This window comes from Phascolarctos cinereus, unplaced genomic scaffold (genome assembly GCF_003287225.1).
Source record: "Phascolarctos cinereus isolate Bilbo 61053 unplaced genomic scaffold, phaCin_HiC Scaffold_3;HRSCAF=262, whole genome shotgun sequence".
Taxonomy (NCBI): domain Eukaryota; kingdom Metazoa; phylum Chordata; class Mammalia; order Diprotodontia; family Phascolarctidae; genus Phascolarctos; species Phascolarctos cinereus.
Window position 1 is genome coordinate 226,628,947 of NW_027555736.1, and position 16,031 is coordinate 226,644,977.

Here is a 16,031-nt window from a genome sequence, read left to right on the forward strand (position 1 = left end):
AGGCTGACTAAGTATATCAGTTGATAACCACAGGGGGAAGTATGCTTTTGCGGGCTCATGAGCTATAGTGCTAGAAACCATCCCCAATCTCCCTGAGTTGCCCCTAGAACCTGGAGCATGAGAGAGTAGCAGTCCAGCTCTGAGAATCCAGCCTGCCAGGGCCAGGGAAAACAGCTATACGAAGGTAATGGAATAATATTATACTACAAGATGCTGGAAAATGGTCACATTCAGAGAAGCATGAGAAGATTTATACGAACTGAAGGAGACTGAAGTGAAGTGAACAGAACCAGGAAAACTATATAATGATCACAACACTGTCAAGGAAAACAACTTTGAAAGACTTAACTACTATCAGTGCAATCAATTATGACTTCAGGAGACTGGTGATAAATCATGCTTTCCATCTCTTGGCAGAGATGGACTAGAGTGCAGAATAAGACATACCTTTTCAGACGCGGCCAACGTATTGATTTGTTTTGCTTGATTTTACTTCTTTCAAGAAAGGGTTTTTATTTGTTTATGGAGGTGGGGGTGGCGCAGGGAGATGGGAGATGTAATGATACAAAAAAAAAAAAGAACTTCAATCAAACATTTTAAAAATACACAGAAGAGAGCAGAAGAAAATTCAGAAAGAAATACACTCAATCAAGGTAGTTTGGGAACTACAGAGTTAAATTTAATATTTCTTTTTTTTTTTAAAGTGAGGTATAGCTAAGAGAGATTCATGGTATCGTATACAATCCTCTTTCTCTATTCTCCTTTGTATAAGAAAATATTCACATTTGTTGACGTTTTTCAAATGAGTAAGGCTAAAATAAATTAAAAACAGATAACAAAAGAAAGGTGTTAAACTGATAGATCATTAAGATGTGACTGTTCAATGCTTAGGAGCACCATGGAGATGGGGATGGAAATCACCTAACCCAATTTCTCTGTGACACTTGACATTTGCACTGTTTTGTTTTGGATAATATAGATAGCATAATAGAAGAAAAATACGACTTCACTATTGTGATTTGAAAATAGCAGGGATGAATTTTTAGGAAGTCACATAAGGACTAACTATTGATAATGATGAAGGAGCCGCTATAGACAAACTTTCCCCAGAGAAATCCACTTAATAGTCTGAAAATATTGAGATTACATTGGTGCAATGAAAGACAACAGATTTGTTACTTGTGACAACAATTGAAACTGAGGAGAAGCTGTTATACCACCAAGGATTTAGGTTTAGAAAACAAATAACTTGGTGGCTAGGACAGGGAAACAGTTATTCTACATATCTGAAACCATCCTCATTGAATCAGTTGCTTCTGAAACCACAGTTATCTGTTGACAAAGTAGCCTGGCCACATTGCAGGACAAGAGGATGATTTCCAAAGCACTATTTGTAAAGTCAAGCAATTTTGAAAAGGCAAAGAAAGATCTAAATGTCAAGGACATTGATTATGTGAAAGTTCCCTGGCTGGAACAGGTATCATGAATTAATGAAAAAAGTGAATGATTAACATGTAACAGCTAATGAAAATTGAAGATGACTGTAAACCATTCAGTCAACATTTATTTAGCCCAGCAATACCACTACTAGGTCTATTTCCAGAGATGATTAGGGAATGAGGAAAAGAACCTATATGTTCTAAAATGTTTATAGCAGCTATTTGTGATGGCAAAGAACTGGAAATTGCAGGGATGCCCATCAACTGGGGAATGGCTGAACAAGTTGTGGTATGTGATCGTGATGGAATACTGTTATGCTACAAGAAAAGAGCTTCTTGATTTCAGAAAAACATGGATAGACTTGCCTGAAATAATGAAGAGTGACATAAGCAAGAACAAAGAGAATGTTCTACACAGTAACAGCAATATTATTTTAAGAAAAACTTTGAGTGACTAAGTAATTTTGACTAATATAAATACCAAAATTAACTACAGAGGACCTATGAAGGAAGATGTTACCTGCATCCAGAAGAACTGATAAACAGAAGTATACATAGAATGATTTTACATATATCTGTGTCTATGTACATACACACACACTTGTGTCTAATGGTAGCTATCTCTAGGGAGTGGGAGTGGGGGGATGGAAGAAAAAAAGAAAAAAGTTACATGATAACTTTATTATATATTTAAAAGGAATAGCAAGTTGTATATAACAGATTTTATGTGTAATCATCTTTTTAAAAAATTCTACTATGTTATGCAAAATTTCTTTTATTTCATAAATTAAAAATAAAATAAAATAGAAAACGTGGATGAAGGAGGAATCCAAATAGTCAACAATGACCTTCCTCTTTGATTCCATTCTTTGTTATCACATAATTATTGTTGTTGCTCAGTCGTTTCAGTCATAGCTGACTCTTCATGACCCCATTTGGGGTTTTCTTGGCAAAAGTACTGACGTGGTTTGCCGTTTCCTTCTCCAGCTTATTTTACAGATGAGGAAACTGAGGCAAACAGGTTGAAGTGACTTGCCCAGGGTTCCACAGCTAGTGTCTGAGGCCAGATTTGAACTCAGAAGGAGGAGTCTTCTTGACTCCAGAGCCAGCATTCTATCTGTCCACTGTGCCACCCAGCTGTCCTAACACATGATACTCTGTAATTTACTTATCTGAAATGTGTTTTGTCCCCTTACTAGGCAGTAAGCTCTCTGAGGGCAGGGGATTGATGTTTTATCAATCAAGCAACTTATATAATATATCTTTGGTATCTTTGGGGTCCCAAATGTGGTCATAAGAATCAGATACAACTGAAACAACTCAACAAAACAAAATCATTGGTTTCTCTTATCCAAACTTTGCATTGTCCTCAGCACCTAACACAATGCTTTACACACTTGGTACTTAATGCATTTGTTGTTGTTGTTGTTGTTATTATTAAGAAGCAAAGAAAGAGATACAAAAGTGAACAAGAGACAGTCCCTGCTCACAAGGAATTTAGAACATCTCTTATCTGCTAAGGAAAACGGATGAGATTTGAAGCAGGAATTATAAAGGGCAAGGGAGAGATTTTACTTAGAAGTCAGAGAGATTATGTTACTACCTATCAAAGGGAAAAGGAGGTTGATAATTACAGTAATTAAATTTAGAGCTGGCAGGGATGGTAGACGTGATTAAATCAGTCCCCTCACGTGGAGGAGGAATTTTTTTTCTTGTTCAGTTGTTTTCAGTCATGTTTGACTCTTTGCGACCCATTTAGGGTTTTCTTGTCAAAGATACTGGCGTGGTTTGCCATTTCCTTCTCCAGCTTATTTTACAGATGAGGAAACTGAGGCAAAAAGGTTTAAGTGACTTGCCCAGGGTCATAGAGCTAGTGTCTGAGGCCAGATTTGAACTCAGGAAGATGAGTCTTCCTGATTTCAAGCCCAGTGCTCTATTCATTGCACCGCCTAGGTGCCCCTCATACAGGGAGACACTGAGGTCCAAAGAAGTCACTGCTGATGTAGATATAGCATATGGTGCCCTAAGAGTTAAAAAGAACATTAAGGGTTGCTTTTCTAGTACCCTCCTGTATTTGTGAAGACCCTCCTGAGGGAGGACTGGGGCTCATTCCGTAACTTGAGATCCTGTAACTTGAGGACGTTCTAAAGTCCTTTTCCCCTAATCTCGAAATACCATAAAACCTCTTATTTTGTAAGACCAAAAGTATTGGGTTTTTTTTCTTCCTTATCCTGTGTCCCCTTGTCCTTATCCTGTCAACCATCTTCCTCATCCTGTGTCATAAAATTCCTCATTATCTTGTAAGCAACCTTCTTCCTCATTCTGTTCATTCTTATCCTATCCCTAATCTTCAATCCCCATTAAAAAAAACAAACCCTAAAATTATATCATCATTCTGAAACCTCTATAGAAGTCTGGTTCTCCCAAATATCAACACCTTCATTAGCTTCTTGTTAATAAAATAAAGCCCATGTGCTTCACATAATAAAGCTTCCAATGGCTACAGAGAACGTCTAAGTGAATTTCTTTCACAGTTGAACCATTCTCCCAAATCTGACCTCAAGAACTGCTGCTATTAAATCTGCTAGATACTTCACACACATTATCTCATTTAAGCCTCACATCTGTGAGACAGGTGCCTATGATTAGCCCCATTTTACCAATGAGATCACTGAAGTTACTTGACCAAAGTCAAGTTAACAAGAGGTTATTTGAACAAAGTGCTGTAGATAGCAAAGCTGGCCTGAGATGAGGCATATGAGATGTTGGCAAATCAATGGCATTCTGAAAAGATTGTATGTGCTGTGTAGGAACCAATGGAGAGAAATCAGAGCCAGTAAACTAGACATCTGATCTTTTACCTAGAGACACAGTCTGAATCAGAGGAAGGGCATTGCCCCTTTTGGAGGGTCAGGATAATAATAAAAGTTTTATATTTATATCATGCTTTAAGTATAAATTTTATAAATAATGTTCACATCAACATTTTAAGGTAAGTAACAAAAGCATTATTATCCATTCTACAGATAGGAAGACTGGGGCTTAGAGAGGTTAAGTAATTCCTTCTAGTTACACCGATAGTAGGGGGTCAAAGCCATGATTTGAAGTCGGGTCTCCTGACTCCATACTCTCTGGTCTACCAAGCTGCCCCTCCAATAAATGTGACATATTTTTAAATTGTGTTGCAATTATACTTTATATGTAACAAATTTAATAACAATTATATTCATCTTGCTTCAGAAACTTATTTTAACCATTATTTTGTCCTCTTGCTATGGAAGTCTGGGGTTTTGGAGGGGCTTATTTTTATTCTTAAAGAATTCTGAATTAGAGCCAAGAAGAGATGCACCAATATACAATTTCATTCTCACATGAAAACAATTTTGATATTTTCAGGTAAATGAACCACTGAAGGCAAGGAATAAATAGCTAGAGAGACTTACTAACAAATTACAATTTCTATTTGGGAATGTTCATTCTACTTATCAACAATTGTCCAAAGCCACTAAATAATAGAACCTCAGTGCTAGAAGAAATTCCAGAGGCCAGTTAGTCTGATCCATGCCTGATCCAGAAATCCCACCACAATACACCCCCTATGGCCATCTAGTTTTCACCTTAAAACTTCTAGTGAGAAGACACCCATTCAAAAGGAAGCCCTTTGGACAGCTCCTATTTGTCAGGAAGTTTCCCCCTTCCTTTTGGCCTAAATCTTATTCTCTTCAACGTTCCTGGTTCAGCCATTTGGGGGCAGCCAGAATAAATCTAACCCCCTCCCATATGACATCTCTTTAAGGATTTGAGAAGAGCTATGATCTCTACATTTCCCCACTCCCCACTTTAATTTACTTTTTTTTCAAACTACACATCTGCAGTTTCTTCCACCAGTCTTCATATAGCATGATCTCAAAGCCCTTTATCATTTTGTTCACCTTTCTCTGGACATGCTGTAGTAATATCCTTTCTAAAATGTCATATCTAGTACTTGACATTATATTTCTCATGTGGTTTGACAAGAGCAGAACACAGGAGTATTGTCACCACCCTAGACCATCTGCTTGTCTTGGGCAGCCTGTGATTACGCTTGCTTTTTTGGTAACTACGTCACACCACTGGCTCAACTTGAACTTGTGCTCTGCTAAAAGGGTTTTCATTTCATCTGGGAACTAAAAACTGCTATGGTATGAAATGGACAGTATCTAAAATAAAGTGGAAATACATCAGAAGAGTGGTTTAAGTATTTAGGTCTCTATTGGCTAATGACATAAAATAAAATAAGAGTAACATAAAATAAAATCTTGCTCTTCCAAACCTGCATCTTATTAGGGGAAAAATGGCTGCTTCAGGTTGCTTCTTTATGAGCTAACTTCCCAAATGACCAAAATATCAGATGAGGAAAGTTACACCTGATGTGTATCTTTCACAACATAATATTATTTCCAAACATTTTTCTGAATTACGAGGTTTTCATAGATTTGCGCTGGAAGGGACTTAGTCGTCACCTCAGGGAACACCATCATTCTATAGATAAGGAAACTAATGCCCAGAGAAGTTATAAGAAAAGTCATGAAAGCAAGTAGCAGATCCAGGCATTAAAGCCATGATTCTAAATGTGGTGTTCTTTTCACTACATCAATATTGCCTCCCATTTTGTGGAGGATAAGAATAGACCAGAAAGAAGAGGGCACAGATAGACTTGTAAGTGAAGAGAGGATAAAAGCAAGGAATTCACTTGAGCACAAGCAATATTTAATGTCCTTAAAACATCTGAATCTAAATGTTAGATTACATGTCCTTTATTATCAAGTAGACTAAAGACTGCGAAAAATGGCTTTTCTTACTAATCATTATCTTGGAGATTCAGAGCTTCCCACCAGCCCCTTTTTTCCAAAATTCAGTTTACTGATAGTAAGACTTGAATTGAGTCTTATCCTGGTCAAACCCCAACCAAAGCCTGAACTGATTTAATCAAAGGTATGGAAGCTCCATTGTGTTCTGCTCAGGCTTAGGTGGAGACAAATTCTTCTGCCTAGATAGCCCTGGGAGTGGCTGGTATGGTTGGAGGGTGGTTTAATAGAAGAGGGATTTCCTCTGTCTCAAGGTAAAACAATGATGAGGTAATATCAGCCACTGTTGAAAAGGTATATAAACTGGGCACCCCAAACCCCAAGTCAAGCCAGTTCTGGACTGGCTCCCTTGGGGGAGCTCAGTTCTGGACTATAACTCCCATGTAATGCATATATGTCTCCAGCTTGGGAGAAATTAAAAACGTGGACACAACGTAATTTCATTTGTCTTTTCTTAGAACAAACTCTGGTATGGTTGACAAGACCTAGCCAATGGCATGGGAAACTCCTAAAAAAAAAAACAGGTGGAGGGGCATCAGACAACTAGAACTTTGAATATGTTCCTGATTTTACTATACAGTGTCCAAAAGATGGATAAATATATTTGGGAAAGTAACTATTTATGATTTTAAAAATCAACAGATTTTTTTTTTTAGACTCAGGCACCTGGGTACATTCCCTACCTCCCTCTAAAGTTTGCATTAGCAGCACTGCTGCAAACAGAAGATGATTCAATTAGAGAACTTGCAGCTATTTAGTTTGAATCTCAGACAGATGTCAGGCAGATGTTGGAGTCAGTCCAAATGATAAGTAAATGCTTAGGATTCAGGTATAAGTAGAGAGCAAATTTGGACAGCATGAAGAAAGACTGTGGGGTTGTCAAAAGGCCACTAGACTTGGAATCATAAAATTGAGTTTACCATTATCTAGCTATGTGGTCCTGGGCTTAACTTTGATGTCACTGGGTCTCAATTTCCTTCTCCATAAAATGAGGTGTTTTGGACTTAGTGAGCTCTTAGTTGTGAGTATTATTTCATTCCAGCTAAGAATCTATGAATGCTTGGAAAGCAATTTTGATATTATGCCAAGAAAATGATTAAATATACATGTCTAGAGAACTCACAGCTAGGCATAACCTAAGGAAGTCAATGATGGAAAGGAAAGCTTATACACACACCAAAATATTTCCAGCAGCATTTTTGTAGTAGGAAAGAACTAGAAACAAAAGGGAAGGTAATAAGTATTTATTAAGTGCCAAGGACTATGCTAAATGCTTTACAAATCTTATTTCATTTAATCTCCATGACAACTCTGAGAAGAAGGTGCTATTATTATCCCCATTTTACAACTGAGGAAACTGAGGCAGACAGAGGTTAAATGACTTACGGCTGGATTTGAACTTAAGTCTTTCTAACTCCAGTCTATATACAGTTCTACCTGGCAACCATGTAAGAAGCAATGAAAGAAAAGGAAAGGATGCTAAGGGTTATTCTTCGGGAGAACTTGCTTATAACTAGGGCATGACATTTGTTTCAAAAAGATTCTAAGACAGATTTTAATAAAGAAGCCTGTCTGCTGACACAAAACGGATGGGGCAAATGCAAAAGATTCACAATTCATTTCTTCCTTCCTCTTCAGCCCTACCCACAGTTTCCTCAGTATGCCCCAGTCTGGGCACCCTTCTCACCCCACCTCCTTTCTAGCACTCCTTCACATGTGGTCTCCCCTCATTAGAAGGTAAGCTTCTTCAGGGTAGGGATTGTCCTGTTTGCTTTCATCTGTGTGTCCAGTGCTTAGCACTTGCCTGGAATATAAGCCGTAGTAAATATCTGTCTGTCTGTCTAAAATTTATTTACTCTTCATCTTTATTCTCCTTCTCTGCTAGGATTCAAACTCATTGGACTCCAAAACCAATGCTCTCTCTGTAATACCACTATGTCTCTTCCAGAGGATAAGAATAAACAAAACAATAAAATGAAAGAGTTCTATGAAGAGGATGATGACACATGGCAGAACCAAGCAGGTGGTAACAGTTTTCAAAAGTCAGGTCCAGACAATTGCCCTGGAAAATGTCATCAGGTGTCCTGCTTTGCAGGTGAGCAAACTGCCCCAAAGCGGATTTCAAATGTATGGAGTTGAAGACCCACTCTCATGAAACATCAGAAAGCATAAAAACTACTTGACCTAGTTCAAGGAAGTACTCTGAGCTTAAACTAGATGATTTACTGAGTGTGGGGCTCTACATCTCCTCTCTGTGTATTTGAGCCATCGATCTATCCCCACCATAGCATCTCATGCTTTTCGACTCCATAGTAAAGGCAGTCCTTCCATTCTGTTACCTCTACCTCATGGCAGGTCAAATTCATTATAGCTGAGCCACCTATAAGCAGGTACTGGTTTGCTAATCCAGCCTTGCTTTTAAAAGATGAACCTTATTTTTGCACTCTCCCCCATTTGTATGTGCCATCCCTTTCCAGACTGTCCTTACCACGCTTCAGCACCACCACGCTAGGCACTAAGGATACAACAGTAAGAGTTAAGCAATCCCTATCCCTTAAGGAGTTTATATGCTACCTAAAGGGAAAGCATATGTTCATAAATCAAATAAAAATAGGAGAGGGCCTAAACCATGCACAGTGATCGGGGAGGGAGCTGGTGCACTAAAATGGGGTACCAGGGAGAATCAGAAAAGGTCTATTGATTGATTTTATGCCTTCGGGCTATTGTGTTTCCAGAGGGTTCCAATAAAAATATAACACATAGATATACATACAGATAGAGCAACATAGAGCTAGAGTTATATAGATTAGCATCTATAGACAGATTTTTAAAAATTAAATTATTTTTAAAAAAATTAACAGATATCTATTTTATCTCCTTCCTCATACCATTGGGGGGGGAATCTATCTCTATATAGATGTAGATAACTATACAAATGTAGATAACTATCTCTATCTCTATATTTATGGGGATAGATATAGATATAACAGACAATAGAGATAGATATAGAAATATACATATATAAATACACGTATGTATTTCTATGTATGCATGAATAAGCATGTACATATGTATGTATGCATACATATACATATATATGATAAATGCTTGTCTGATTGATGACTCTCATAGAGACAGTTTAGACTATTTTTTTTAAACTGCCTCTATGAGAGAAGCATTTATTAATGCTGACAAGCATTCATTAAGCACCTACTATGTGCTGAATATGTACTACACTAAGCACTGAGGATACAATGAAAGGCAAAAAACAATTTCTGCTTTCCAGGAATTTACAGTTTAATTGGGGAAGACAACAGGCAAACAACTATTCACAAATGACATATATATATAACAAATTCCTCAGAAGAAAGAGCTAAGGTTGAAGACCGGGTCCCAGGGATATATGAAGGAATTGGCTCCAAGGTCAGTTACTACATTTTCAGTGCGAGCATTTATTTACACCTCAGAAATTGACAAATGTTACAAATCAGGGCTTAATTTATTGTTTAGTGATTGCTTGGAATTAAGAAAAACATTAATAATTAAATTTTAGTTTAAGATGTGTCATGGGTATCAGTTTCCTCATCTGTAAAATGGGTAAAGTAGGCTTTCTCTGTGTGTGTGTGTGTGTGTGTGTGTGTGTGTGTGTGTGCGCGCGCGTGCACGTGCGCGTGCGTGTGTATGAGATGGTTGTTAACATATGTTAGCATATTCCTGACTAGGAAAGGCTTCTTGCAAAAGGCGATCCTTGAGCTGAGATTTGAAGGAAGTCATGGAGGGTTAGGAGGGAAAGAAGATAGTAATCACTGGGATTTAAGGGGTGGAAATAGGCACTAGAAGCACTCACCAAATGTAACGTGTCTGCTTTTTGTGTCTGCCTTTGTCGACTCTTCTGAGCTGCAATACGGTTTTTCTCCCTTCTCTGAACTTTCCTCACGTCATCTGAGGAATCCTGAAACATAGAGAAGGCAGCAATGGGTCATTCCTTCCTGGTTACTTTGGCCTCTCTGCATTCACTCATCTGATGAACACCTACTGCATCCCTAGTACTTTTCCCAGTCCTAGACTGAGGATCCTGCCCCTCTTTCTATGGAATTCCCACTGCTAGGTTAATATGATAACATTATTTATTTATTTATTTATTTTTAATTTTTTTTTTCCATATGCTTTTGAGTTGAAAATTTTTTCTCCCTTTTTCTGCCCCCTCCCACCCTCCCCAAGACGGCGCACAATCTGACATAGGCTTTACATTTACATACCCATTAAACATATTTTCACATTAGTGAAGTTGTAAGTAAAAATTAAAACCAATAGGAGGAACCACCAGAAAGATGAAACAAAATTCAACTTCAGGTGAGAGCGATTCGACTTCCATCTTTCTTTCTTTGGATGTGGACAGCATTTTCCATCCCAAATCCTCTGGAGATGTCTTAGATCCTCATAATGCTGAGAAGGGTTCAGTTTAACATTCTTAGTCATTGCATAACGTGGCTGCTATTGTATACAAAGTCCTCTGGGTTCTGCTCACTTCACTCAGCATCAGACCATATAAGTCTTCCCAGGTTTTTCTGAAGTCAGCCTGTTCATCATTTCTTATAGAACAATAGTATTCCATTACATTCATATACCACAGCTTGCTCAGCCATTCCCCAATTGATGGGCATCCTCTCAATTTCCAATTCGATAATATAATTTTTAAAAATGCCCTTTGCAAACCCTAACATGTATAAGTAGAAATGTCTTCTATTAAAATATGTGTGTATGTATGTGTATGTATGTGTGTGTGTATATACATACATATATATATATGAATGTCTTGAATTATTATCAAGTGGTTTCTCTCATTTGCGATTTACCTAGAATAAGTCAACTAAGATTTCACACACACACACACACACACACACACACACACATATACTCATACATATATAGAGGAATGTCTTGAATTATCATCAAGTGGTTTCTCTCATTTGCGATTTACCTAGCATAAGTCACTAAGATTTGACACACTCCTTTGGGCTGGTCTGGGCAAAATTGCTAAGGTTGTCCCTGAAAGCCCCTGGCCTTCCTTTTGCTGTGCTTTTCCATATTTGTCTTCCCACCCCCGGTTCCTGATGCCTTCGATTTTACTCAGGACTTCCCGCTTGTGTGCTCTGTTTCTGATCTCCAGGGGCAGAATCCCAGGTTCCAAATCTCTTTCATCATTACCCCACCTCTCCCATCAAAATGAACATGCTTTGTATTCTGAAGTGTTACTGTATTTATGGGTGCTAATGGCTGAATAAATTAATCTTTCCTAGATAATGTACGTCACATGGCCCAGAACAGGGCATAAGATTTGGAGGTAGATCCGGGTTTGAATCTCAGCTCTACAATATGGTCTCATACAAGTCATTTAAACTCTTTGGAACTCAGTTTCCTCATCTGTAAAATGGGTTAAGCAGGCCAGGGATGGTGGTGCACGTCTACCTGCTACTGTAGAGTCTGAGACTAGCAGATAGCTTGACATTGCTAGTTCTGAGTTGCAGTGGGAGAAGAAATTGGATGTTTGCACTATGTCCCCCACCGATATAATGAGTCTCTGGAAGCAGAGAACTGTCAGGCTGCCTCAGTCAGAAATAAAGCAGATCAATGATCAAAGCAGGGTTACCCCACCACCGCAATGGAGCATCAGTGTAGGACTTTTGTGAAGTCCATATTTTACTAGCGGAGAAACCTGAAGTCCAAAGAAAAGTAACTAGCTCAGGTCACTCAGAGCCAATAAGCAATAGGGCCAGAATTGGAACCCAATTCTTTTAACTAGACTCCTTCCATTAAGACAGATCTTCTATCTATCCTTTTTCTACTAGGATACATCCCCTTCCAGAGATGGTAGTGGGACCCCATACTCTATGCTGTACCCTATAGACAGAGGGACACACGATATGAGAAGGAACGTTGTTATTACAGAGTAAAAGGCGGAGAGAACAATCTCATTATTACAGTACCAGCCTATTTCGATGCCTGTGGATTTAGGAATAAACAAGATATACAGAACAAAGTTAGGTTTAAATTATTTTAATTTTAATTTTAATTAATTTAATTATTTAATTAAAATTAATTTAATTTAAACTATATTAAATTTAAAAGATTTTGTACAAATAAAACAAATGTAGCCAAGATCAAAAGGAAAGCAGAAAATTGGGGGGGAAATTTTTATAGGCCATTTCTCAGGTAGAGACCTTCCAAATACTTCTCAGAAAAGTGAAGCAAGAGGATTCAGGTCAGATAGGAAGAGAAGCTTCCTTTCTCTAAACGGTACAGAGATAGGGACTGGACTTGTGATTTCATTGGTACAGAGAACTATCAGATAAGGAAACTCCCTCTACCACTGCAAGTCAGCATCTGTTCTGCAACCTCCAGTCTTAGAGAGACGCCTGAGGTTAATTGATTTGCCTAGGGTCTTCTAGCCAATAGGTATCAGAGGAAAGACTCAAACCTAGGTCTTCATAGCTCTGAGACTATCTCCACTCTGGTATGATGACTCTCAAAGGGTATGTGGCATTATTTTGTGTTTTCCAGAACGAGAGTAGAACTCCCCAAACCTCTACTCCTAAGATATTTAAAAATAGAACCCACACATTCCTCAGTGGATGGGGTGCACAGGCACAGCCCTGCCTAAAGGGATATAGACACAGATCTCCAGGTAGGTCCCTGAGATATCCAAGAACCTGCTTTTTAAAAATTATAATATGATAATAATTATAACAATTCACACATATTAAATTTTAAGGTTTACAAAGCACTTTCCTTGCACAAGTCTGGTGAGGTAAGGACTGCAAGTGTATGACCATTTTACAGATGAAGAAACTGAGGTTCAGGCCAGTTACCTTCCTTGCCTAAATTACACAGCCAATGTCAAAGCCAGGATTTTTGGCTGGCTCCAGGTTCAGCATGCATGTATACACAAAATAAGTATATGCTATGCTACTATCTCCTAAAGTAGTGAAGAAAATGTTTTCTAGTCCTCAAATCACCACATAAATGTAAGTTATTTTTATCATATGCCGATAGACACAAAATATGGAAAGTTCACTCAACCGCCTCCCCAAACACAATGCTAATAAAATATGTTTTTAAATCATAAGAGTAGAAAAAAGAATTAAAAATAATTGTATTACAGGTGGTTAACTAGGCCAGCACCATCCTCCTTTACAGACAAACAGTCAGGGGATATGGTGAGCAGGCAGGTTCAGGATAGGAGAGCTTCAGTTCTTAAAGTATGACCTGTCAGAAAACCAGAAGCTTCTGGCCAATCTCCCAGTACTGGAGGTGAGCCATCTGAAGCATCTCCCTTCAAACTCTCTAGAATCCTCCCCCACACCTTTCCCACACCTCCCAACCTAGTCCTATCCAATGGGGTAGGGGAATTCCAGCAGCCTCTTCCTCCCCACCAATGGCAGGCCACCTCCTCATAATGCTCCTTCAGAACTCCGCAGACCAGAAGCCCTCATCATCCATTGCCTTTCCCTCGGCTCAATGGACTTTATTTGGGTTTTTAGTTGCTTTTTGGGTTTTTTTGCTTGTGTCCAATTTATGTCCTCTTGGATCACCCCTGTTTCATGATCTGACATGTGTTCCAGTGTAAGCTTCAGTTCAACAGCCCACAATAGGGTAGTACGGTGGAAAGCACACTGGACATTGGGTCAGAAGGCCTAGCCCTGACTGCTACTTTCTAGGCCTGTAATCATGGGTCATCAAGACCCTTAAATGCTCTGAGTCCCAATTTCCTCTTCTGCAAAATGGGGCTAATAATAATGCTTGAGCGAAGCAAGGAACAAGTCAAGAGCCGGCCTTGGAATCAGGAAGACCTGGTCTCACACTTATTCGATGTGCCACCCCAGGTGAGGCATTCAGTTTCTCAGTGCCGCCTGGCAGCTCTCTAAAGAGTTGCTAGTCTGCATGAAATCATACAACCAGATCTAAAAAATAAAACTGAAAAGAATGCTTATATTGCCTACTTCATAGGATTATTATAAGAAAAGCACTCTGTGAGACTCAAATATGATATTCATGTAAGCTGCTATTATTAGCAAATGAGATGATTATAAAGGACTTAGCACAGTCTCTGGCACATAGCAGGCACTATATAAATAATAGCTATTTAAAAAATCATCATTAGTAGCCATAGCTTACATTTAACTCCCCCTATTAAGACTAAACTTTTCACAGCATAAAAGGGTCTTTTCCCTCTGACTAGACCAAAATACTTTCATTCACCATCTCTTCATTCATTCTCTTTCTTTCCTAGAAAGCTTTATGGGGCAGGGACCATGAGGGTGTTAGGAGGGAGTTGAAAGGAGAGGGACACAGTGGTAAAGAGATGAGTCAATGGTCTCTGTGCCAAATGCCTCTGGGAAACCCAATCCCAAGTTCAAAGAACTCAGATGAGGCTACTTGGCTTATCCTCTGTTCTTGACCACGAGCCCTCTGCCTAATGGTTTCCAGACAGCCGCCTGAGAGGTTCTACCAGGAAGAGAAGGCCTAAGGGTGGGAGTCAGGGTGGGTGATGGGGGAAGAGAAGAGAAACTTTACCTGTTTATTGCTGGGTGGGGGTGAGCGGCTGAAGCTGGAGTCGCTGCTGTCAGAACTATGGGGCATGGCTGAAGTCTCCAGGGGTTGGGCAAGTTTCATCCGCTTCCCTTCAGGCCCCGTGTTCTTCTGGCTCTCTAGACACCAAGTAGCCTTTCTCTAACGCTCACTAGGTCACCAGCCCACCACCTTCCTTGGAGTCTTCTTTCTTGCCCACCATGCACCTCTGGAGCCCAAGGTCCTCTTCTCTCTGTGGCCTGGAGACACTGCACCTAGCAGTGACATAGTCGCTCACTTTTTGGGGCTTGCTTTCTCACTTGTGGTTTCTGGTAAAAAAAATAATAATGGAGAGCTCAAGCTGGAAGTCACATGGGCGGAAACTTAAGTGAACTACAAGTTACACTGATGGGCGAGAGAGAGAAAAAAAACATATCGGGGAAAAGACCTTTAAAATAATCTGAAAATGAGAAGAAGAAAAAAAAACCCAGATACCTTCAGACAGTTCAAAAGGCAGAGAAACTGGTTTCAACTGAAAATGATAAAAGAAAAAAAAAATGAGGAGGGAAAGTCACCAAACAGTTCTAAGAGTCTTCTCTCAAAATAGGGAAAGAGGTATGGACACTAGGGAAATAGTTGCCATTGTCACACAATTTGACTTTAAGCCAAAATAAAACAGCAATACTAGGGTTTCATTTTTATTTTCCTTCATAAATAACCTTCAGCAACCAGAGACCTGGTATAGACACTGCAACCATGTAAGAGGCAAAGTGAGTGAAAATGAATGGGTAGAAAATCCAACCTCAGGATTTAGAGGAAAATTAGGATACTGTAAGCAGTAATTAACATCGATGCAAATAAACTATTTAACGTAGTAGGTACTTAATTAGCATTTATGGATTGTTTTTAAAAGAAGTACTTACAAATATTTCTTTTTTTTTAATTTTTTTTTTGGGGGGGCTAGACAATGGGGTTAAGTGACTTGCCAGCTAGTAAGCATTATGTGTCTGAGGCCACATTTGAACTCAGGTCCTCCTGAATCCAGGGCCAGTACTCTATCCACTGTGCCACCTAGCTGCCCCCCCTTACAAATATTTCTTTTTAAAGTTGAGGAAAAGAAATAAAATCCAAGCTCTGATCTAAATGGACACAGAATTCCGACTCCTCTAATAATGTG

At 39.0% G+C, this 16,031-nt stretch overlaps 1 protein-coding gene across 1 annotated transcript in view; it reads right to left on the reverse strand.

Moving 5' to 3' along the window:
* BATF (basic leucine zipper ATF-like transcription factor) overlaps nucleotides 1–15,203 on the reverse strand; it is a 47,688-nt gene extending 32,485 nt beyond the window's left edge. Inside the window, exons 1-2 of the mRNA XM_020986256.2 lie at nucleotides 14,861–15,203; nucleotides 10,134–10,238 (exon numbers count right to left, since the gene is read on the reverse strand). Coding sequence (XP_020841915.1) covers nucleotides 10,134–10,238; nucleotides 14,861–14,959 — 204 coding nt within the window. The 5' untranslated portion in view covers nucleotides 14,960–15,203. The remainder of the gene's footprint in view (nucleotides 1–10,133; nucleotides 10,239–14,860) is intronic.
* Nucleotides 15,204–16,031: the final 828 nt, after the last annotated feature.